General features: G+C 45.3%; 1 protein-coding gene across 6 annotated transcripts in view; it reads left to right on the forward strand.

Annotated features, from left to right (window-relative positions):
- The window catches only part of PPP2R5E (protein phosphatase 2 regulatory subunit B'epsilon), a 350,454-nt gene that overhangs the window by 232,514 nt on the left and 92,742 nt on the right, over positions 1–25,198 (forward strand). For all 6 annotated transcript variants that reach the window (XM_069207367.1, XM_069207369.1, XM_069207365.1 and 3 more), the window contains exon 12: positions 4,600–4,727. In XM_069207367.1, coding sequence (XP_069063468.1) covers positions 4,600–4,727 — 128 coding nt within the window. The remainder of the gene's footprint in view (positions 1–4,599; positions 4,728–25,198) is intronic.

Below are 25,198 nucleotides of genomic sequence, written 5' to 3' on the forward strand. Positions count from 1 at the left end.
TTTCACCCACCACCTCCAAATTCACTTATTTAGTGGGCTTCTATCAGAGATGGCTGATAACTTAGCTGTTGTCCTATGGAGAACATATCAGGAAATCAACTCCCAAGTTCTCAACCATTAATTGCACAATTGAAGGCCCACATTGATGGAGCTGCTTGCTACCCACAAAATGCTTAATGCCAAAACCTTGCCTTCACATACCCATACTCTAGTTCTCTGGCAATGCCTTATGCACAAGTTCATCAGAGATATTTGTTTATGCTCCTTTTATGCTCTGTCCTTTACCACTGATTCCATATGTAGTAAAAAATATATGTCTGACGCCAGTGATGTTAGCTCTTATTGCCCACATAGGGGTCCACCAGCTGCATTACTGTCTCCTCTTAAGACATCCAGTCACCTGCATGAAAAGCTGCACCTGTGTCCACTCTTTCTCAGTCTGCACCAGTTTTGGTTACTTTATTCAAGTTTCAACTTGCTTAATCTTACAGTCTTATTCCGGAGTTCCTAGAACTGGGGAATTTGAAGCAACCAGCAGAAGTTAGGCAAATACTTTAAAAAGCTAGAACACCTATGGCATGCGCTTTTTGGAGCTAAATGGAAACAATCCGCCGTTTACTACACCATTTATAACATTCACTCCTCAGCAGCAGTGGTTCAAAACATTGTCTATCGGATAAACTGGTAAAAAGAAAAAAAACGGACTAACCTGCACTTCTTTGGACATTCATCTAGTGGCATTTGCTGTATCTCTATAAAATAGAGAAGACAAGCCTATCTTTAAAATTTCACTTATTAAGGCCTTTAGTGAAAGGTCTTTAAAGGGTGGTTCCCTCTAAGGTTATCCTCACTATGTTCCTTGGATCTTAATATTGTCCTCAGTAGCTTCACGCCCAGACTTCAAGTCCCTCCATACGTGTCCACTACAATTCCTCTCTTGGAAGTTAGTTTTCCTTCTGGCCATCACCTCTGTCAGAAGAGTAATTTAATTAAGGCTTGTCAGTGGAAGAGCCCTTTATGACAGGGATACACTCATTTGCGCTTCAAATGCACCCTTGTTTCTTGCCAAAATTCTTTTGCCTTTTCATGTCAGCCAGTGTGAATTACCTTATTTTCTATCCCTTGCCACCTTCGCTAATGGAAAAAAGCACTACAAAATGTATAACTTATGCACTGCATGGACTTACTGGGCGTAAGCCCTTTTTTATTAGGTCGAACCTAGGCATCATGTGCGTTGTCTGAAAGACATGCTGCATTCAGTCTATGGGCTTTAACCACACCCACTCTTACCATTCATTCTTTGTTGTGCTTGTCTTTAATGATTCCTTTGTGTTGGTGCATTTTTCTTAATGTCCCTAGTTTGTGTGCTGACTTCCCTCCCAGGCGATTTCACTAAAATATAATTTATTTTGGCCATCACACTACGTTCACGCTTCCCCCTGTTACAGCGGGTGATGGCCCCTCCTGCCGTCTGGTCATTGCAGCCTTAGAGTTCTTTTGGTTGTCCATAGCAATGTGTTCACACCACTCCTCACTGTGTTTAGAAAGGCACCAAAGGTTTCATGTTTTATTGGTTCTGGTGCCTCTGCTTGGGTATACTTAATTGGTGTTTCCCAAGTCACTTTTCCCTCGCCTGCTGTTTTAGACATAATTGGCTCTGCGTGTATTTTCCACTTTGTCTTCCTCATTCTAAACTTCTCTAAACAACCTGCAGCTGCATCTTTGGTCCCAGTGGCAATTCCTTATTCTAAGTCCTGTAGACAGTGTTGCTAGCTGCTTCTCTGTCCCAGTGATAATTCCTCATTCTGAGTGCTCTAGACGGTGCTGCTAGGTGCTTCTCTGGTCTCAGTGGTAATTCCTCATTCTTATCCTGTAGACAATGCTGCAGCTGCTTTTGTGGTCCCCGTGGTAATTTGTCATTCTTAGTCCCCTAGACAGTGCTGCTTCTGTGGTTCCATCAGTAACTACTCCATTCTAAGTCCTCTGGCAGTGCTGCAGCTCTGTCTCTGTTCCCAGTGGTAATTCCCCATTCTTGGTCCTCTAGATTGTGCTGCAGCTGCGTTTCTGTTCATACATCTCCTACACCAAACCAAAACACACAATTAAAAGATATTTTTATTTACAACGGTAATAGCTCTAACTCTCACAAATGCGAGACTTATTGCTTTGCAAATGCTTGTTGCTTTTGTATGCACCTTGGCAACCCCATCCCAAAGGAAGGCAGGCAAGATAGATCATTAGATGCGTTCAGCCTTGTTATGCCAAAGTCATTCTCCTGTGTGCGCTACCTAGAGCACATTCCATTCTCCAAAAACCACAACAATGTTGCTGGGTAATAAGCTTTTTAAACATATTTGCATGGCTATTACTTGAACTTGCAGTGCTGTGGATTTATGTGCATGCTAGCCACTCCATGGTTGTGACCATAAAGAACACGATAGACCCCAGTATATTTTTCCACTTACTTTTGCATCTGTATTTTTGTTCAGCAGTACACACTTTTCCAATAATTTGCAGGTCTAAATGTTCGCTTACACTTCATGGAAAGAAACACAATTTGTAAAGTTCCATTCTCAAAACTAAATGGCAGGAGAGTGCTCATTGTGTGAATTTGCAGCACAGCAAACTGCACACTGACTGTTAGGTGCAAGTATTATTTTCAGTATCTTGAACCAGTGTTTCTCAATTGTGCACCCGAAGTTTCACACTCCATTCCTCCCTATATGCACACATTAATTTAAAATCTTACTTTAAAGAGAGCTATAATAATGCCTGCTAATGTATTGATTCCCTTCCTTACTATGGTTCTTGACTATATTCTTCGAAGACTCTGTATTTATCTGCTCAGACGGAGTCACTTTTAGAGTGCACTTGTACAGTCATGTTACTTTTTGTGTTGAACCTGATTTCTGTCCCACTGCTATTTTTTGTCCCTTATGGATCCAATGTCATTTTGTCTACATAGTTTCAGAATAGAGCTGCAGAAATGTTGTACTTAAACTTAAGACTCTTGGCACTCATGTATTTTCTATTATTCCCAGTGCTTTGTATAGTATTCTGTGAAATGTACTCTCTCTCTTTTGTTCTGTATACACTCAGTAAATACATGAATTAACATATGTTAACCTTTTATGTATTTAGTCTCTATCTCCCACTGTGTCTGCCTTTCTATCTATAGTTCGAGGGAAAGAGAAATAGCGATACAGACAGACAGATAGATACTGTATCTCTGTAGTTAGAATTTACTTATGGGTACATACTGAAACCGTATGAAATTCACCAGTTGTGAGGGTCAAGATAGATACTGTATCTCTTTAGTTAGAATATACTTATGGGTACATATTGAAACTGAAACAGTATGAAATTCACCAGTTGTGAGGGTCTTCGCAATATATAACTTTCTCAACAGCCATGGAAACCATAATTCACACACCAAATGCACTGCTCAGGATGAAAACTCACAATGTGAATGATCATATAATAAATAGCATGAATTATCGCGGAGGTGACATGACATATCATGTAAGCATTAACTTTATCACTAATATGACTTTGAATAAAGTCCAATATCTTTTGGTATATGTTGTTATTTAATGACGTTTTGCTGTCAGGTATTGTACTTCATTGCTTTAGGATTTGTGATGTCAAAAGTGTTGCCTGTGGTATGCGATTTATGACCTTCATGGTTGTTTTGCGAGTTATGGATTTTTGTGACAACCATAACTGGTGAATTTTGAGAGGTTGTCAGTTTTAATTTGTAACCAAAACTATACATTAACTGTGGTTTGTAAAATTAGTTTAAGAGTATTTTTTCATGTATCCATTACGGTGTTATAACCAAAGCTAGCCATACCGTCAGTTTAATTGTAGTTTTTTTCCATTAATTTCAGTTTTTTGTTTTTTTGATGATATAGTGCCATCCAACTTAAATGCGCACATGTGGCCAACCCTTGCCATTTCCAGTCTTCAGCCATTCACAGCATGGGTTGGCCGCAGGATCTACCGTTTGTCCAAACCCTGAGCCCATCAACTTCGGGCTGTGATCCACTACTGTGAATGGCCTCTGACTGTGCACAGCAGAAGTTGGTTGCATAACGGTCATATTATCTTTATATTTTAAATCTTGGAAACGTCCTCTACACCTATTTGTAGCACAGATTGTTCAAAAACAGCTGAGCAGATTTACACGATACCAATCCAGTGGACGCCTTTGAGAAAGTATCCCCACCACACGTCTCCTAAACGTACAGATGTGCATGAACATTTCCTCAGTCTAAACTGGATTTACTTGCTTTTGTTCATTTCATGCAGTTTTGTCAAAAAGCACCTAAGTTTCAGTTTGGCAACTTCTGACCGAAGCATAATAGCAGTATCGCTAGTGGCAATTCGAAAATATAATATATGTGTGTATATATATTTTGAGATGGTTTCTCTTTTATAAGGTACATGTTTCTGTGTATTTGAAGATGGATAATGCAAGTGATACAACATTACATTAAAAACATTTGCTTGTTTTAAGAGTCTAAATTGAAGTACTGCTTTTTATGTTGAGATAAAATGTAATGTTATTTTAATTTTTTACATATTCTTTTTCAAAAGGTGGCAGAAAGGGCTCTTTATTATTGGAATAATGAGTACATCATGAGTTTGATAGAAGAAAACTCAAATGTTATCCTTCCCATTATGTTCGCCAGTCTTTATAGGATCTCTAAAGAACATTGGAATCCGTAAGTTTGTGAACTCTTCTCAATTGTTGTTCTCTTCCCTCCCCTTTCCTTCATTTACAGGTGTTGATGCTGACAACCAGTGTTTTTAACCAGCATGTGTGAACACTAAAATATGTTACCTACATATTTAGCTTAAACTGGCTGAAGAGGGTTTAATTGTGTATTACACAGTCGAATGGTTGAAGCTACTTTTGTAAATATGTTTTTTCAAGAGCAAATGATGGTAGTTAATTTTGAAACGCGGGAACTACAACATTTTGATAAGTATTTTTTTATTGTCTTCTTTGTGTAGTATTTCCCATGAGAGAAGAGCGACATTGTTATACAAGTATAATTTGCTGCTCTGTGTGTTCATGGGGTATGGTTAGGTGTTGAAGGGTTGCAGGGCAGTCAGAAATTAACTTTGATTTTTGACAACTTTGTTAGTCATCTAGTATTTTAGGTATTCCCTTTCCTAAAAACTCCTGGGAAGACCAGAGCCTCATACACAGTATTGGGTCATAGCATGCACAGCAAGAGTTCGTTTTGCACATATGTGTATGTGGATTTAACTGTTATGTCAGGACCTTTGTTCCCAAGTTAAACCTGCACATTTTGTGTTTACAGAGCCCTGGGTCTGAACACCCCTAGTCTGATTACAGGCCCTGTAGTTTTTTCACGTATAGGGCACTTTCTAATCCTCTTCATCTGCGTTCATACTTTTCTATATTTAACCCTCATTTCAATAAATAGAAGTATGCAATCAGTAAGTAGAGCAAACTCCAGCATTCTGAGGTGAGCTGTCCTTCATTCTCACAGGCTTCCCTACTCCTGACCATTGTGGGAAGTTCACTAAGGCCCCACACCTGCTGATACTTTTAACAGAGGAGAATAAAGCAGCCAGTTTTGGTACTGAGGTGGCATCTACTGTCACCTCCCCTTTGGCTTTAGTCACTTGTAGCTTGTGTTAAGGGTCAGCTACCGGCGTAACTACCAGAACACCCTTTAGAATAATCCTTAATGGCTCATGTCAGTGATGTAGTTCAGAAGAGTTTGATGTGCGCTGGCTGACAGTGGTGTTCAGAGATTCTGCTGCAAGCTTAACTATTCTAAAATGTCCCATAACCCATGCAATAAACCAAGGTTGGAGTCTGGCTGGTCAGCCATATTGTACTCCCATCTAGTGATTCTTTGTTGTCCTATCCCCCGTCATCCCTGTTTCTAATTTACCTTCGATTCACATTTGTGTTCGCCGGCTCTTTAGCTCAGAAGAATTTTAAATGAGATACTTCTTAGTGCTGTATGCCTCATCTGATGCTGAACTGGCCCGTCTTGCTCCACGTGCTTCTATGCTCCTCAGTGCATTTGATTCTTGATGGAATGGTGTGTCTTGTCCTGTGGCATAAGTTCAGATGAGGATGAGCCACCTGTCTGAGACCCAGGGCGGTGTCTCGATAAGTTAGACTCTGAAAAGTGGTCTCCTTAGAAAACATGTTTCAGAGGTGAGCTTCTTTCAAGAAAACAATGCTTCCTGCTGGATTGGCCTTGTTAGGGCCGGCCATTTTGCATACCACATAGTTATCAGTTTACACCTCCTAGGATCCTGATGTGGTTATAGTTGCATAGGGTTCAACAACACATATTGCCTGATAGGCAGGCAAGAATAGTCCTTTTCAGTAGGCAGTTGATAGACCTCACTTGACATTAGCATGGCTTCAGAGTTTGAGGGGATCTCCTGAAGCCTCTGGTTCAGCAACTGAGATCTTAGTTCTAGCTCTGCTGGCACAAATGCCGACTGTTTGCAGTACCAGTGAAAGAGGCACAGAGCTTTAGATACCGCAACTCAAACTTCATCATGTCTAGGGCTTCTGCACGTTGATCCTGACAAGGACTCAGGAAATATTTCCAATGCCAAATTCTTGTGTCTTTGTGAAGTTCATGAGGGGGTTGATGGAAGCACAACAGTTTCTTGTTCCACCCTGGTACTAAGGCCAATGCTCCCCCTATTGACTATGGAGTGGTTTCTGGTGCTTGAAGACTGTTGCTCTGAGGATTTCCTAGAAGCCCGTTTATTTCTCAAAGATCAAAGAAACAAATCAACACGGAGCACAGGTTAGTACCTGCTGAGATCATCTCTGCTGCAACCCACCCTACACTTCAGTCTATATTTTGGTTGCTTCAACTCTTAGCTTTGGCAAGAGCACTTGGGGCCAGATGTAGCAAACACTTTGCGACTCGCAAACGGCGAAAATCGCTGTTTGCGAGTCGCAAATGCGTGTTTGCTATGTAGAAATGCATTTTGCGAGTCGGAACCGACTCGCAAAATGCATTTCCGAGTCGCAAATAGGAAGGGGTGTTCCCTTCCTATTTGCGAGCCGCAGTGGTATGCAATTCCATTTGCGACCGCGTACGCGGTCACAAATGGAGTCGCAGTTACCATCCACTTGAAGTGGATGGTAACCCACTCGCAAACAGGAAGGGGTCTCCATGGGACCCCTTCCCCTTTGTGACTGGACCCAAAATTATTTTTTCAGAGCAGGCAGTGGTCCAAGGGACCAAGGGACCACTACCTGCCCTGAAATAATCCGAAACAAAAGGTTTCGTTTTTTTTTTCTAAGTGCAGCTAGTTTTCCTTTAAGGAAAACGGGCTACACTTGGGAGAAAAAAAACTTCTTTATTGAAAAGCAGTCACGGACATGGAGGTCTGCTGTTCAATTGCGACCCACCTCATTAATATTAATGAGGTGGGTCTTTGCGACCCCATAGCGACTCACAGAAGGTGTCTGAGACACCTTTCTGCATAGCAAATTGCGACTTGCAATTTGCGAGTCGCACGGACTCGCAAATTGCAAGTCGCAATTTGCTTCTTTCCTACATCTGGCCCTTGATCTTTTGTGATGTTAAATGAGGATGCTAAGTATTCTATTGCAGCTGACAAAAGTGTACACACGCCCCTTACTGAGGTTTAACCAATCTAGCACATTTACTGTCCTAGGAGAGTATAACCACTTGGTGTATGCCTCGTGCAAATGTCTTTCCTATTCTTCCTGGAGTTAGCAAAGCAATGTCTTGAACAAGGTGAAACTTGCTGCGTTATTGTGAAAGAACCTGATGTGGTGCACTTGAATACACTTCTTGGCATGGACCTAGAGGCAATCCTAAGGCATCAAGCTTGGTTACATTTAGGGCCTGATTTAGATTTCAGTGGACAAGTTACTCCGTGACGGATAGCCCATCAGCCGGAATATAAATCCTGTTGGAAATAATGGGACTTTTATTTTTGACTGTATGCAATCAGCTGACAAAGAGTTTTCAACGTGTAAATCTGTGACAATGCCTCTTGGTTTTGCTGCTTTATCAGGTGTAGATCTCTTCATTGCTGTTGTGACAGTGTCTTGAGCAGGTAATAGTGGAAGACCACAACATCTCCTTCTAGTGGCAAAAGAAGCAGATATGATTTTCTTCTGGGTGTAATGGAACACCCACTCCATACAAGAGGGTGAATCTCTAGACATTGCCAAACTGCAAGATGAATAGCTGGAACCCACTGGCCATTTCATTGGTGGGTAACTGGTTCAGGCTTTCCGTGACTCCGTCACTTGATGGTTTCATCTCTTATTTCCAGTCTCTTGTTCTTTTAGGTGAAAGGCAAAAATTATTAGCTGCCAGCTAATAGAAATATGGATGTCTCAGGGAGCAGCCTCCAGTTTTACTCCACATTGTTATTAAGGAGTATAAAGACATCTTAAGCCATCCAGTCATTTCAGCTGTTCCCTCCCAAAGATCTCTTCAGATAAGTTACTTTTCCTATTACTACTACAGATGAACTATTGGTTGTGCTTTATGAAAACCATTTCCATGATTCGATTTATCCACATTCTGAAAATTCTAGAGGTTTGTGGGAGGGGAGCTGTCCGCCAACTGTAGTAGTTGCCCACCTTATGGGTGAGATCAAAGTCTCTATTAAAAATGCAGGTCATGGTCATAGTTACCTTCCATTTATACGTCTACAGGTGAACGTACTTTTGCATACTTGACCAGAGGCAGCTGTTCTTTCCATGGAAAATAGATGTTCGATGGCATCTGTCGCTGTAGATACGCATGTTCTGCAATAGCTCGCCATCTGGTGTTGGGCCGGAGTGTTACAAGTTGTTTTTCTTCGAAGAAGTCTTTCGAGTCACGGGACCGAGTGACTCCTCCTTTTGTCTCCATTGCGCATGGGCGTCGACTCCATCCTCGATTGTTTTTTTTCCGCCATCGGGTTCGGACGTGTTCCTGTCGCTCCGAGTTTCGGAACAGAAAAAAATAGTTAATTTCGGAAGATTTTCGTCGGTATTGTTGCGTTCGGGATCGGCATACCTACATTCAACACCGCATCGAAGATCGAAGAGCTCCGGTGCCCTTCGGGGTAGTTTTTCGATCCCCCGTCGGGGCCTGGTCGGCCCGACCGCGTGCTGAAGAACGCCGATGGAACGGACCCCGTTCCGTTTCTGCCCCAAATGCCACAATAAATACCCCTACACAGACCAACACTTGGTCTGCAACCTGTGCCTGTCACCTGAGCACAGCGAAGACACCTGCGAGGCCTGTCGTGCGTTCCGGTCCAGAAAAACACTCCGAGACCGTCGAGCCAGAAGACTTCAAATGGCGTCCGCACCGACAGCCCGACGGGAGTTCGAGGAACAGGAAGAGGAAGGTACCTTCTCGATCCAAGACTCAGACTCCGAAGGATTCGACGATACACAAACCGTGAGTAAGACGTCGAAAACCACACAAAGAAACATTTACAAGGCCCAGGGGACGCCACTGCCACCAGGCCATGGCTCCACCCATAAATTCGGTGACCGACCGTCGGCACCGAAAAAGGCCAAAACAGTGCCGAGATCGTCCGACTCCGGTCGAGACACCGGCACGCAGCCTTCTCGGGACCGAGAAAGTGCTGGAGACAAGCCTCGACACCGAGATGCCGGTGTGGACACGGCTCGACGCCGAGACAGCGGCACCGAAACAGATCGACGCCGAGAGGTTTCGGCCCCGAAAAGGAAAAAAGTCACCTCGGAGCCGAAAAAACACGCAGACACAGTTTCGACGCCGAAACAAACTGCAAGCGACCCAGCTTCAGGCTCTTATACAGAAGAGCACTCGCTAACCTCCCAAATGCAGAAGCATAGGTTTGAGGAAGAGCTACAAGCAACGGATGCGGACCATACGCAAAAGCGTATCTTCATTCAGCAGGGGACAGGAAAAATAAGCACCCTTCCCCCCATTAGGAGAAAGAGAAGGTTGGAGTTCCAGACGGAACAAGCACCACAACCAAAAGTGGTGAAAAGAGTTACACCACCACCCTCTCCTCCGCCCGTGATTAACGTTTCACCAGCACAAACGCCATCACACTCCCCAGCTCACACCACCATGAGCCAGGGTGACCAAGACCAGGACGCATGGGACCTATACGACGCCCCAGTGTCAGATAACAGCCCAGAGGCATACCCTACAAAACCATCTCCACCAGAAGACAGCACCGCGTACTCTCAGGTGGTGGCTAGAGCAGCACAATTTCACAACGTAAGCCTCCACTCAGAACAGGTCGAGGATGATTTCCTGTTCAACACACTCTCCTCCACCCACAGCTCCTACCAAAGCCTGCCTATGCTCCCTGGTATGCTCCGGCACGCAAAAGACATATTTAAGGACCCGGTCAAAAGTAGGGCAATCACACCAAGGGTGGAAAAAAAGTATAAGCCGCCTCCTACAGACCCGGCTTTCATCACAACACAGCTGCCACCAGACTCTGTTGTTGTAGGAGCAGCTAGGAAAAGGGCCAACTCTCACACATCTGGAGATGCACCACCCCCAGATAAAGAAAGCCGCAAGTTTGATGCAGCTGGTAAAAGAGTCGCAGCACAAGCTGCAAACCAGTGGCGCATCGCGAACTCCCAGGCACTACTTGCGCGCTATGACAGAGCCCACTGGGACGAGATGCAACATCTCATTGAACATCTGCCCAAAGACTTCCAAAATAGGGCAAAACAAGTGGTTGAGGAGGGACAGGCCATCTCCAACAACCAGATCCGCTCCTCCATGGACGCTGCAGATACAGCTGCACGGACAATTAATACATCTGTAACTATCAGAAGGCATGCATGGCTCCGAACGTCTGGATTTAAACCAGAGATTCAACAAGCAGTTCTCAATATGCCTTTTAATGAAAAAGAACTGTTCGGTCCAGAAGTGGACACAGCGATTGAGAAACTCAAAAAAGATACGGACACTGCCAAAGCCATGGGCGCACTCTACTCCCCGCAGAGCAGAGGGAATTACAGCTCATTCCGTAAACCGCCCTTTCGAGGGGGGTTTCGGGGTCAAAGCACACAAGCCAGCACCTCACAAGCCACACCGTCCAGTTACCAAGGACAGTATAGAGGAGGTTTTCGGGGACAATATAGAGGAGGGCAATTCCCTAGAAATAGAGGAAGATTCCAAAGCCCCAAAACCCCTACTACTAAACAGTGACTCACATGTCACTCACCCCCTCCACACAACACCAGTGGGGGGACGAATAGGTCATTATTACAAAGCATGGGAGGAAATCACTACAGACACTTGGGTTCTAGCAATTATCCAACATGGTTACTGCATAGAATTTCTACAGTTCCCTCCAAACATACCACCAAAAGCACAAAATTTAACAACACACCATTCCAATCTCCTAGAGATAGAAGTGCAGGCACTATTGCAAAAGAATGCAATAGAATTAGTGCCAAACACACAAATAAACACAGGAGTTTACTCACTGTACTTTCTGATACCAAAGAAGGACAAAACACTGAGACCAATCCTAGACCTCAGAGTAGTCAACACTTTCATCAAATCAGACCACTTCCACATGGTCACACTACAAGAAGTATTGCCATTGCTAAAGCTGCACGACTACATGGCAACTTTAGACCTCAAGGATGCTTATTTCCATATACCAATTCACCCATCGCACAGGAAATACCTAAGGTTTGTATTCAAAGGAATACATTACCAATTCAAGGTACTGCCTTTCGGATTAACAACCGCACCAAGAGTCTTTACCAAATGTCTAGCGGTAGTCGCTGCACACATCAGAAGGCAGCAAATACATGTGTTCCCATATCTAGACGACTGGCTAATCAAGGCCCATTCGTTAATAGAGTGCTCAAATCACACAAATCATATCATACAAACCCTCTTCAAACTAGGGTTCACCGTCAATTTCACAAAATCCAAGATTCGGCCACGCAAGGTACAACAATACCTGGGAGCCATAATAGACACATCAAAGGGAGTAGCCACTCCAAGTCCACAAAGAATTCAAAATTTCAACACCATCATACAACGCATGTATCCAACACAAAAGATACAAGCAAAGATGGTATTACAACTCCTAGGCATGATGTCATCATGCATAGCCATTGTCCCAAACGCAAGACTGCACATGAGGCCCTTACAACAATGCCTAGCATCACAGTGGTCTCAAGCACAGGGTCACCTTCTAGATCTGGTGTTAATAGACCGCCAAACTTACCTCTCGCTTCTGTGGTGGAACAACATAAATTTAAACAAGGGGCGGCCTTTTCAAGACCCAGTGCCACAATACGTAATAACAACAGATGCTTCCATGACAGGGTGGGGAGCACACCTCGATCAACACAGCATACAAGGACAATGGAACGTACATCAAACAAAACTGCATATCAATCACCTAGAACTTCTTGCAGTTTTTCAAGCACTAAAAGCTTTCCAACCAATAATAGTTCACAAATACATTCTCGTCAAAACAGACAACATGACAACAATGTATTATCTAAACAAGCAGGGAGGGACGCACTCCACGCAGTTAAGCATGTTAGCACAAAAAATTTGGCATTGGGCAATTCACAACCAAATTCGCCTAATTGCACAGTTTATACCAGGGATACAAAATCAACTCGCAGACAATCTCTCTCGAGATCACCAACAGGTCCACGAATGGGAAATTCACCCCCAAATACTGAACACTTATTTCAAACTCTGGGGAACACCTCAGATAGACTTGTTTGCGACAAGGGAGAACGCAAAATGCCAAAACTTCGCATCCAGATACCCACACAAACAATCCCAAGGCAATGCCCTATGGATGAACTGGTCAGGGATATTTGCTTACGCTTTTCCTCCTCTCCCTCTCCTTCCTTACCTGGTAAACAAACTCAGTCAAAGCAAACTCAAACTCATATTGATAGCACCAACTTGGGCAAGGCAACCCTGGTACACAACGCTGCTAGACCTATCAGTGGTACCCTGCATCAAATTGCCCAACAGGCCAGATCTGTTGACACAGCACAACCAAAAGATCAGACACCCAGATCCAGCATCGCTGAATCTAGCAATCTGGCTCCTGAAATCCTAGAATTCGGGCACTTACAACTTACCCAAGAATGTATGGAAGTCATAAAACAAGCAAGAAGGCCATCCACCAGGCACTGCTATGCAAGTAAATGGAAGAGGTTTGTTTGCTACTGCCATATTAATCAAATACAACCATTACACACAACTCCAGAACATGTAGTGGGTTACTTGCTTCACTTACAAAAATCTAACCTAGCTTTCTCTTCCATTAAGATTCACCTTGCAGCAATATCTGCATACCTGCAGACTACCTATTCAACTTCCCTATATAAAATACCAGTCATTAAAGCATTCATGGAGGGCCTTAGGAGAATTATACCACCAAGAACACTACCTGTTCCTTCATGGAACCTAAATGTTGTCCTAACTAGACTTATGGGTCCACCTTTTGAACCCATGCACTCCTGCGACATACAGTTCCTAACCTGGAAGGTGGCATTTCTCATCGCCATTACTTCCCTGAGAAGAGTAAGCGAGATTCAGGCGTTTACTATACAGGAACCTTTTATACAACTACACAAAAATAAAGTCGTCCTAAGGACCAATCCTAAATTTTTGCCAAAGGTTATTTCACCGTTCCATCTAAATCAAACAGTGGAACTTCCGGTGTTCTTTCCACAGCCAGATACCGTAGCTGAAAGGGCACTACATACATTAGATGTCAAAAGAGCATTAATGTATTACATTGACAGAACAAAGAACATCAGAAAGACTAAACAACTCTTTATTGCATTTCAAAAACCTCATGCAGGAAACCCAATTTCAAAACAAGGTATAGCCAGATGGATAGTTAAATGCATCCAAATCTGCTACCTTAAAGCTAAACGACAGCTGCCCATTACACCAAGGGCACACTCAACCAGAAAAAAAGGTGCTACCATGGCCTTTCTAGGAAACATCCCAATGCAAGAAATATGTAAGGCAGCCACATGGTCAACGCCTCACACATTCACCAAGCACTACTGTGTAGACGTGTTATCCGCACAACAAGCCACAGTAGGTCAAGCTGTATTAAGGACATTATTTCAGACTACTTCCACTCCTACAGGCTGATCCACCGCTTTTGGGGAAATAACTGCTTACTAGTCTATTGCAGAACATGCGTATCTACAGCGACAGATGCCATCGAACTGAAAATGTCACTTACCCAGTGTACATCTGTTCGTGGCATCAGTCGCAGTAGATTCGCATGTGCCCACCCACCTCCCCGGGAGCCTGTAGCAGTTTGGAAGTTACCTTCAATTATTTATATATGTATCATCTCAACCTTAAATAAGTGCATACTTAGTCACTCCATTGCATGGGCACTATTACTACAATTCAACTCCTACCTCACCCTCTGCGGGGAAAAACAATCGAGGATGGAGTCGACGCCCATGCGCAATGGAGACAAAAGGAGGAGTCACTCGGTCCCGTGACTCGAAAGACTTCTTCGAAGAAAAACAACTTGTAACACTCCGGCCCAACACCAGATGGCGAGCTATTGCAGAACATGCGAATCTACTGCGACTGATGCCACGAACAGATGTACACTGGGTAAGTGACATTTTCAATCCAGTTGAAGGGTGCCCTTTCCTCACTCAAGGAAAGTTTTTGCATATCTTCAACCCTTTGCCCATCATTGGTACAATTCCTCTCATGTCATTATCATAGCAGACAACTCTGATTCTGATGGTTTGCTGCATCCAGAATAATCCACTTCTGTACTTCAGGATTTCAAGGTTTCAGATGCCTAACGCTACTTTTCTGATGGATAGTTCGAACCTCAAATTCCTCATCTTGTGAATATCCCCAGGTGGCAAACTAAATCCTGAAACTCCAAAAGCAGTGTCCTGTACACAGACTGGCAGCGATGTGTGACTCAGCACCAACTGTGTGCAATTCGGGAGGTAACCAGTAGAGCCACTTGTAAGCACCACCCATCCGTACTGACGCCCATTCCTTTCTTTTCATGGCTTCAGACATGGATCCGAGCTCAGCTCCTTTTCTTCATTTCTTAAAGAAATTTATCATAAAGATTTTCTCTCTTAATTTCTTCCACTGTGCAAGGGAATATGTCATCCCATAAGACTATGTGTTTTAAATCTTGTAGGGACTGTTGGAAACAGATGTCTGTGACCAGATCCCCACTAAATGTGCATTTGGTGTTTGGGTTCAACACATGACTCCAATTTGGAGTCCAAAAGCCACCTGAGAACGTGAAGCAGGCCGTGTATGGCAAAGCACTGCAAGACTACATGCAGGTCTTACTCCTGATCGAAGTTGAGAGAGTGAATCTGCCCAGAAGTAGTTACCGTGGCAGATCTTCTTTGCGGTTGAAGTCTTCTGGTAAGACCAAAAACAAACTCAAGAAGTTCAAATGGGGCTCTGCCCCGTCCTGCCAGTATTGTTCTCCAGAGAAGGCATTAGGGTGTCACCATGCCTTCACCTCTCGCTCCTGTTCCACTGAGAAGCCGATTTTTTTTTTTTTATAAGCAACTTTATTGGTTTTCTATGTATACATTAAGACGAAACAAAACCATACTGAGAAAGGTCACATCCGCACCTCGTAGGCCTCGCACAGCACAAGTCCCACGTAGTCAACAGGAGCACATGATCAATTTTAAAAAGATTTCGTCAAAGACAGGTCCCACAATGGTTGCAGCTACTAAGGCGTAGCAACGGAATGGGCGTCCCAGGTCCCGGCCCTTCTCCCCCACACTCTATCATATTTCGCAGGCCATCCCTGTGCCACGTATACTAACTCTTCTCGCTGGGCGCACCAGTCCACCCCTCGCCACCATCATGCAAGTGCCAGAGCCGACTCTGCCTTCCAGCTAGCTGCAATATATCTCTTCTCCCCCAGACATGCCACACCCACGAAAGTCCGGTCTGCTCTACTGGACCCCACCCCCTCCAGGACACCCAACAACAGTGGCAGCGGGGCAGCCTCCACCTCCATCTGCAGAATTCTAGAGACTTTGGCCACAATCGCACGCCAATAGGTCACTATATGTGGGCATCCCCACACCATGTGAAAAAAGTCAGCGTCAGGGCACGCGCAGCGGGGGCAGTCAGCGTGAGGTCTAAGACCCACTTTGTATAATCTGTCAGGTATGAGGTAGGCAGCATGTAGATAGTAGGTCTGCACAACACAAAGGCGAGAAGTTATGGTCAAAGTTCTGGGGGCCATCAATGCATCTCGCCAGTCCTCGTCCACTGTGGGGCCCAACCAGCCCTACAACCATTCTCGATGTCTGCTGGGTACCTGCGTTGTATTTGTGACCAGGGTGCGGTACATGCGTGATACTCACGCCTTGCCTAGGCTACCCATCAAGGATTTGGCCTTCACGGGGCTAAATTCGGGGAGGGTCATGCCGGGAGGGACATGTACACCTAACGCATGTCTGAGTTGCAAGAATCTATGAAATTGGGTGCCGGTGAGCGAGTACCTCTGTTGGAGGTCATGGAAGGATCGCATGTGGGAGCCCGCCCAGACGTCTCCCAAGAGTGAAATACCTATAAGGACCCACTTCTGAAACCCCTCCAGGGCCGCAGCCTCACGTAGCCACGTCCCGTGCCATAGCGAAGTCTGCTGGGTAAGCTGCTGCCACCATCCCGGCCCTCCTGTGCCGCCCTCCATCCCACCAGGACCACTCTTGTCACCTCTGGGAGTCTATGCGGCAGGGGACTCCTATGCAGCATCCCAAGCAGGCCTGAGAAGCCCATAATTGATACGCAGGATCTGACCAGTCGCCCCCCAGCCAATCATTAACCACCAGTATGTGCATTGCTAAGTAGCAGAGGTAGAGATTGGACATCCCCAAGTCCCCCTTCATACACATCTCCCTGGCAGGTGCGGAACGCGAGTCGAAGGCGAGAGTCATACCATAGAAAATGCTGTGCTACTGCATCCATTTCTCTAAACCATTTCTTGGGTATAGAATAGGGATGATTTTGGAGTAGATAAAGAAACCGGGGCAGCACCATCATCTTATTTAATGAAATCCTACCCAGGACATTAAGGGGGAGGGTCCTCATCTCTGGAGGTCGTCTATGACCCCCCCCCCCAGGTGAGCGATAAAATATTAAGCGACCAGGCCAATTCAGGCAGAAGAGCTACAGTCACCCCCAGGTATCGAAAGTTGTTGCGCCAGAATTGGAATATTAGTCTGGCAGTCATAGCTGTCTCTCGCAGGGTGTAACGGGACCAGCAGAGACTTGCCGGGATTGAGCGCCAGGCCGGAGGCCTCAGAGAACAGCCTCAATAAGTGCAGGACGCGGGGTCCGCTTGTAGCCGGGTTGGCCAGGAACAAGAGGACATCATCCGCATACAATGCTATGCGGTCCTCCCACCCAGTAGGCCAGGACCAACCCTCCACCAGGGGGTCCTCCCTCATAAGAAGCCGATTTTAACCTTGGTCCTGATGCACCCAGAGTTTCCAGGTCTGTCTATGATATCCCAGCAGCTTGAAGCCTTTAGAGAGGTCATGCTGTGCATCTTCAGCACACTTCTGGTTCCCTTTGGTGCACCTTTGAGACCCAAGGATATGCATAAGCCTCCGGTTGAGTTACAGCTGGTGAATACATTGACTGTGCCCCATGAACCTGCTCTGAGTTCTGCATTGGCTGTGGTGCTGACTTCGGGTCCGGTCCCAAATTCTGCACCTGTCCTTGGACGTCAACGTTTGCACCAATGCCACTGATGCAAGAGATGGATGCTTTACCGATACCAGCATCCGACAAACTTGTCTCTGTGTCGACCGGGATCACAACTCAATTTCACCCCAACACACCTCAGTACAGTCCGATTCAGACAGTACACTACCTCTGCTGTGGAGATGCAAACGATGCTCAATCAGATTTTTGCTTTTAAATCAGATCAAAGCCAACCACCTTTTAAGAACTACGATGGGGATGATTTTCCTCTCACCCTATAATGATGACAACCTACACGTGAACCTACAAGAAGCCCCACCCACTCCCTGAGCCTACCAATAGAAGAGAGTGCTTACTTTGAAGTGGTGATTAGACATGTAACTGTGATCTTGGACTTACAACTCCTTTCTTTAGAGGTTACAACTAATGGATTTAGAGATGTTTTGTAGCCTGGGCCCACATCTGAAATCTTACTACCTTTTAATGAAGACTTAATGGACACAGACTACTTCTGTGCGAGATCTGCACTGTGTACTTCAGCATTGACAGATTGCGGTGCCCGCCAACGTGAAACTCCAGCAATGACCGTCAGTGACTCCAGGCCTGCTCTTCATGCTACAGCGGTGACTGTCCGCAGTGTTCTCTCTGCTCCTTGTGGCCTCCTCCACTGCGAACTGGACTCTTTGCACTGTACTTTGGAGGTAACTATTTCAGCATAGCTTACCTTGTCCCTGTATCCGTCCTGGGCTCCATCAGTCTGCCTGTGCTTGTGACTTTCACACTGTCTTGCATGACCTAATAACCATGAGCAGCACTTTGTGCTTTTAGGTGCTGTACTTATCTTTAAACTTTACTCTATGTTTCTAAATGGGTGAGGGATTTCTCTTATGTTGTGTTTTCACTTTACTACTGTTTGTGTGCAGCAGAAATAATGTAAACATTGCCTCTAATGTAAGCCTGACTGCGTATGTGCCAAGCTACCAGAGGATTAAGTAAAAGACAATTTAGTGACTTTTGTGGCTCTGCTTGCCAAAGACCTGTGGCTTGGAAGGGCTCACACCATTCAACCAACAACCCAGTTTCTCACAGTTTCTTGTTCTGGAACAGGCCAAAGAATAAATTACCTCCAGTTCATTTTCATGTTCACCCCTATGAGCATAACCTTGGCCCTTAACATCCTAATGGAATCTCCTTTTCGTTTTACGGATTCGTGCATCCTGAAATGTAGATTCCTAGAAGTAAGCTTACTTACTATATTAGATCATGCAGCATTTCATATAACCTGCTGTAGAAAGTGCACAAGTTACAAGTCCTTTCTTCTTCAATCCTGCTTTATGATCTTTCTCAAGGAAAAAAGGTTACTTGTGAATTAACCTTTTTTCCTTAAGAAAATGGTTTCAGAGTTTAACATTGCTCCAATAATTTTGTTACTTTATGTTTGAGGCATGTGTGGCTGTAAATACACATGATGTCCATATTCCTGCAATCTAGTGTTGGGGTTGGATGTGTGCAAGTTTTTTTTTTTTTTCTAAGTAGTCTTTCGGGTCTTGAGGTATTGTGACTCCCCTTCTTGCTGATTATGCGCATAGTCATCGACTCCATTGTTAGATTCTTTTCTTTACGCCATCTAGATTAGACATGTGCTATTGTGCTATTGTTCTCTAGTTCAACTCCCTTGTGGTTCTCTGTTTGGTCTCCACAGTCCCTCACCTCCCTTGGTATAGTTATCAAATGTGTGTTCCATTTTCTCACTTGTCTCAGGTTGATGGCTCAGGCTTTGATGGGCGACTTTCAGGTTCACTTCAGCCTACGTGGGTCTTCGCCCTTCAGGGCTCTTTTCTGTATCCTGCCTGCATCGCTCCACCATGTCTCGGTGGTGATGGAACAGGTGCCATTTCGTTCCTGTCCTCACTGCCAGGAGAAGTACCCTTGAACCAACCTCCATCAGGTCTGTAATTTATGTCTGTCTCCCGAGCAACATAACGAGGTAAGCTTCGAGTCCTGACACTCCTTCCAATCCAAGAAGACCCTTGGTGACTGTCAGGCTTGACGTCTCAAGATGTTGCGTAGGAGGAGAGATGACACGCTGGACCTCTTTTCCCACAAACTTTGGCATCAGATAAGGGGGAACTTCTCCCACCGCCGACAGTGCCTGTTCCGATCTGGAGATCAAGGACTTGCCTCCTATGCACCCTACTGTGAGTACAGACTTTCCCCCCTCTCGCCACTGTTCCCAGGTCGAGCAGATCCAGCTTAAGGATCGTCCTGCCGATCTGGAGCCTCAGAGACCAGCTGCCGGGCCACCACTGCCTTCAGCCATGCTCCGCACTGACCACCATCGGACAGACCACCCAACTTTGGCTGAGTGCTAATGAAATTGTGAAGGCCTTCACACTCAACGCTGACCGCTTCCACCTCGGCGCTGGCCCGTCCATCAAAACCACTCCCTTTGTGTCAAAGTCGAAAATGCCCTCAGAGCCGAGAAGCTTGGTGCCAACATTGATCACCGGTCTCGGCTCAGGTACTGTCAAACCAATACTCCATGAGGAGCTCACCGCCGGGTGGAAACTCTCGTCATCCACCCCCCATGCGTGCTGGATCCTAGTAAGGCACCCCCCATCCGCAGGGTCTGGCGCTCAACCCTCCAAGAATTAGCTATCCTTCGAGAACTTGCCACCTTCTCCTAAGCAGCGCATGAAGGGGGGCAAGGCTACTAGCCCTTTGCACTTTTCTCCTCCTCCACTTCACCCGTTTCCACAGCCTTCACCTTCTCCGCCTGCCTCTCCTAATGACCTCCATCCTTACACCCTTGAGGGGTCTCCTCACTCACAGTGGGAAGAAGGGGGACACATTTGATAAACCAACAACTATGTTATGGATGGAATGCTTGAATTAATCCTAGCAAGTAGCAATCGCTCAGTTCCGCATCTCTACGTCGTTTTTTTGCCCACCATGCCACTCCAGTTTGGACCCAGCCATATGCAAATCAGTCTTAACCCTGCCCCCAATGGGAACAGTCCAGCCTTAACTGCCAGTCCAGGTCCTCCCTGGACTGGAAACAAGTACCTTGGGACCCGTTTTGGAGTATCACCTTTATCAGCCAGGTTAGCATGAATCCAGTGGCACAGTGAGCTCTGGACCCACGTCTCTGGGTACCTGGTGCACTTAGAGCGGCAAATGGAAAAAGAACAAGGTGATGGATGGAATGCTTGAATTAATCTCAGCCAATGGCACTCGCTAGGGCCACATCCCAATCCACTTTTCTTTTTTTGCCCACCATGTCACCCCAATTTGTAACTAACTATATGCAAACCAGTCTTGACCCTGCTTCCTATGGGAACTGCCACGCCAGGTCCTCCCTTGACTGGAAACAAGTAACCTGGGACCAGTTTTGGGGTATCGCCCCTCATCAGCCAGGCTAGCTTGAATCCAGTGGCACAGTGAACCCGGAACCCACATCTGGGCATACACTGTACACTTTGGGCGACAGACGCAAAAACAACAAGGTGATGGATGAAATGCTCAAATTAACCTTAGCCACTGGCAGTCGCTTGGGACACATCCCAGTCTATCGTTTTCTTCTTGACATGCCACCCCAGTTTGAACACAGCCTTCTGTAATACAGTCTTGACCCTTCTCCTCATGGGAACAGTGATACCCCAAAACCAGTCCCAGGATGCTCGTTTCTAGTCCAGGGAGGACCTGGCCTGGCAGTTCAGGCTGGATTCTTGCCATGGGGAGCAGGGTCAAGACTGATTTGAATATGGCTGGGTCCAAACTTGAATGGCATGGCATGGCATAGCAAGCAACAAATAATAGATTAAACCCAGAACCGTGAGTGGGGGTGAATGTTTGATTTGTTCTGCATTCTGTCCATCATCTTTTCTTTTTGCAGTTGTCACCCTTAGTGGGAAAGGTATGCTCAGACCATTACACTGGATGCCTCCATTACGGGATGGGGTGTGCAATTAAACAATCTTACTGTCCAAGGCCAATGAGAACCCAGCGACCAGGATCTTCACATCAGTAATCTGGCACTACTAGCTGTTCAGCTTGCATTGATAGCTTTCCTTACCCACCTGACTGGCAAAGTCGTCCTCATCAAGACAAACAACATGACAGCCATGGGTTATCTTCAAAAGCAAGTGGGCACGTGGTCTGCCCAGCTCTCTCATCTAGCCCAGATCATTTGGTGGTAGCCTCTCTGACACAAGATCCATCTTCTAATAGAGTACCTTCCAGGAGTGGACATCGACTTTGCTACCTCCTCAGCAGGATGCATCAACAAGTCCACAAGTGGGAACTCCACCCGCAAGTCCTCCTCCAGTACTTCTGCCAGTTGGGCCTTCCCAGAGATAGACCTATTTGACACAGCAGAAAATGCCAAATGCACAAGCTTAGCCTCCAAATTTCCACGCCCACAGTCCAGGGGCAACACACTGTGGTTGAGTTGGTCAGGGATATTTGCCTATGTTTTTCCTTCCCTTCACTACGTCTCTGTGTGGTTCAAAGGCTTTGGCAAACGTCCCTCACCCTCATTCTGGTGGGTCCTACATGGGCTCACCAATCAAGTTTCATGACTCTGAAGGAAATCTCAGTGGTTCCACACCAGAGGCTCCCCAAAAGGCCAGACCTTCTCACTCAGAACCATGGAGAAATCAGAGAGCCGGAACCCAGGTCTCTCAATATTGCAGTTTGACTCCTGCGGTCCTAGAGTTTGAGAACCTCAATGTTGCTCCTGAATGCATGAGCACCCTCAAAGAAGCACGCAGGCCTACAACCCATACCTGTTGTTCTGCCAAGTGGAAGAGATTTTTGTACTGTGGTCATTCACACCACATTACCCCTCTGGCAGCCAGAGTGGAAGATACTGTCTGATACTTACTTCACTTGCATGTGTCTGGCTTAGCCTTCACTTCTATATGACTATACCTAGCTGCTTTGGCCGCCTAGCTTCATAACAGACAGCACATTTCACTTGTCAGAATTCCAGTCACCAAGGCTTCCATGAAGGGTTCTAAGATGGCCATTCCTTCTCGGTTTCTGCCGGCCCTTACATAGACATTTTTGGTTGGCATCACTTCACTCAGATGTGCCAGTGAGCTACAGGCACTAACCTTGGACGAACTAACCTTGTCGAAGTGGGAGCCCCACGGTATCATAGAAAGCAGTAGTCACTAACATTCAAAACAGTTAATGCTAAAACCATTCACTTTGATAGCTTATCCTCATCATTTAATAAGAACCAAAGTCCTGCCAGTCATGCGACAGCACCTTGTGAAACATTCTCACAGAGGCTTTATTCCCTTAGATTTTCTACTGCATGTTGTGTGATTGGAATCTCCCTGAACTCTGCTCAGTATACTACAGTTCCTCAAATTCCTATGATTCAACGTAGCTGGCACCCACTACCAATTCAGAGGTCTCCCTTTGGGGCTGAAATTGGCACCACGTCTCTTTACCAAGTGTCTGACTGCTGTGGCAGCTCACTTGAGCAAAAAGGAGTGCAGGTATTCCCATCCCTGGATGACTGGTTGGTAAAAGCAGCTGCGCCCCAACAAGTGCAATACAAGATAAAACAAGCTATCTCATACTATTCGACAATCTGGGCCTCGTGGTCAACAAGCAAAAATCCTTTCTCACACTGTCCACAACGTTTACCTTTTTGGGAGTGGTCTTAGATACCAACTAGGACAAGACATTTTTCTTACAAGAAAGGCAACTGAGAATTCAACAGTTAGCAAGAAATCTAGCCCACAAAAGTCAGTTTCAGTTTGAGTATACAAATCATTCCTCTGAATGATCTTGTCTTGCATTCCACTAATTTCAAATTTCCGCCTTCACATGCAACCATTACAGGAGTTGGACAAACAGTGGGTACAGATCCAAGGGTCATTCAGCTACATCATTTACATTACCCCAACCATGATAACATCTATACAGTGGTGGACACAGACAGTAAACCTATCAAGTGGGCTACCGTTCCTTCCACAGATCTCCAACTTTGTAAATAACTACAGACATGTTCCTGGAGGGATGGAGCGCTCATCTACAGGATTTGACAATGAGCAGGAAGTGGAACCTTCTCCAGAAGAAAATGAATATAAAATTGATAAAACACAAAGCCATAGCACTAGCCCTAATCTCTTTCCTCCCAGGATAGCAAAGTCATCAGTGCTAATCCAACAGACAACACTAGCATGCATTATATGAACAAACAGGGAGGCACATGCTCATCAACTCTGTCAACAAGCGCAGGAAATCTGGCAATGGGCTATACAACACCAGATTGCACTCAAGGCATGTGCCCGAAGTAACCAATATCCTAGCAGACCAGTTGTCATGAATGGGAGCTCAACCCATTAATGCTGGAAGACATGTTCGATCACTGGGGCAAACCAGATCTAGACCTGTTTACAACAAGGGAGAATATAAAAAAATCCAGTTCCTCACAGGCTGGCACCCACAGGAAGAATTGTGGGGGACTATGTTTTCGAGCAGATTGTTAGGGATCTTTGCATAAGCTTTTTCTCCAATCCCGTTAATCCCGAAGTTCCTCAAGAAACTGAAAAGGGAAACCTGCCGGGTCAACCTGTTTGCTTCCAGGTGGCCCAGACGATTCTGGTTCATGGAACTCCTGCTTCTTTTGGAACAGGCTTGCATTTAATCGAAGCCTGTGCCAATGTTGCTAAAGATGAATGACAGCCAGGTACTTCATTCACATCCAACATCACTACATTTATCAGCCTGACTCCTGAATTAAACAAATTTAAAAACTAAATATTCCGACAGACAGTAGAGAAATTCTTACAAGACGAGGGCCGATACCCCCAACAAAACCTACAAGCTTAAATGGTAGTGTTTCTGCTTGTGGTGTGAGGAAGCTGGTGTTCATCCTATCTCATCACTAGTACAGCTCCTTTCATATCTGCTTCAGTTGCCAAAATCTGTTCTGGCTCACTCTTCTTTTAAGGTTCACCTTGTAGTGATCTCAAGGTTTAGGAGATGTGGTATATCACCTGTGCTATGGTCTAGCAACTTAATCAAACAATTCCTCGGGCCTTATCAGAGCGTTTCCTCATATCAAAACACCTCCTCCTTCTTGTCGCCTTAATGTAGTGCTGAGACAATTGATGAAGACCCTGTTTGAGCCCCTTCTCAAAGCAAACTTAAAATGCCTTATGTGGATGACATCACTTCATATTGATCTCACGTCAACAAGAAGGGTCGGTGATGTTTAAGCATTCACAATTAAAGAAACATGCCTACAGTTCAAACAAGCAACGTAGTGTTGAGGACCAAAAGCTTCTTCGGATTTCCTTTCGAATGAACAGATAGCACTGAGGACATATTTGCCAATCCCCAAACTACAGCAGAAATTGCCTTAGATACTGGACACAATAATTCTGCAAGACGTATCAGTAATTCATTGCTTATGGGAA

This window comes from Pleurodeles waltl, chromosome 9 (genome assembly GCF_031143425.1).
Source record: "Pleurodeles waltl isolate 20211129_DDA chromosome 9, aPleWal1.hap1.20221129, whole genome shotgun sequence".
Classification (NCBI taxonomy): Eukaryota; Metazoa; Chordata; class Amphibia; order Caudata; family Salamandridae; genus Pleurodeles; species Pleurodeles waltl.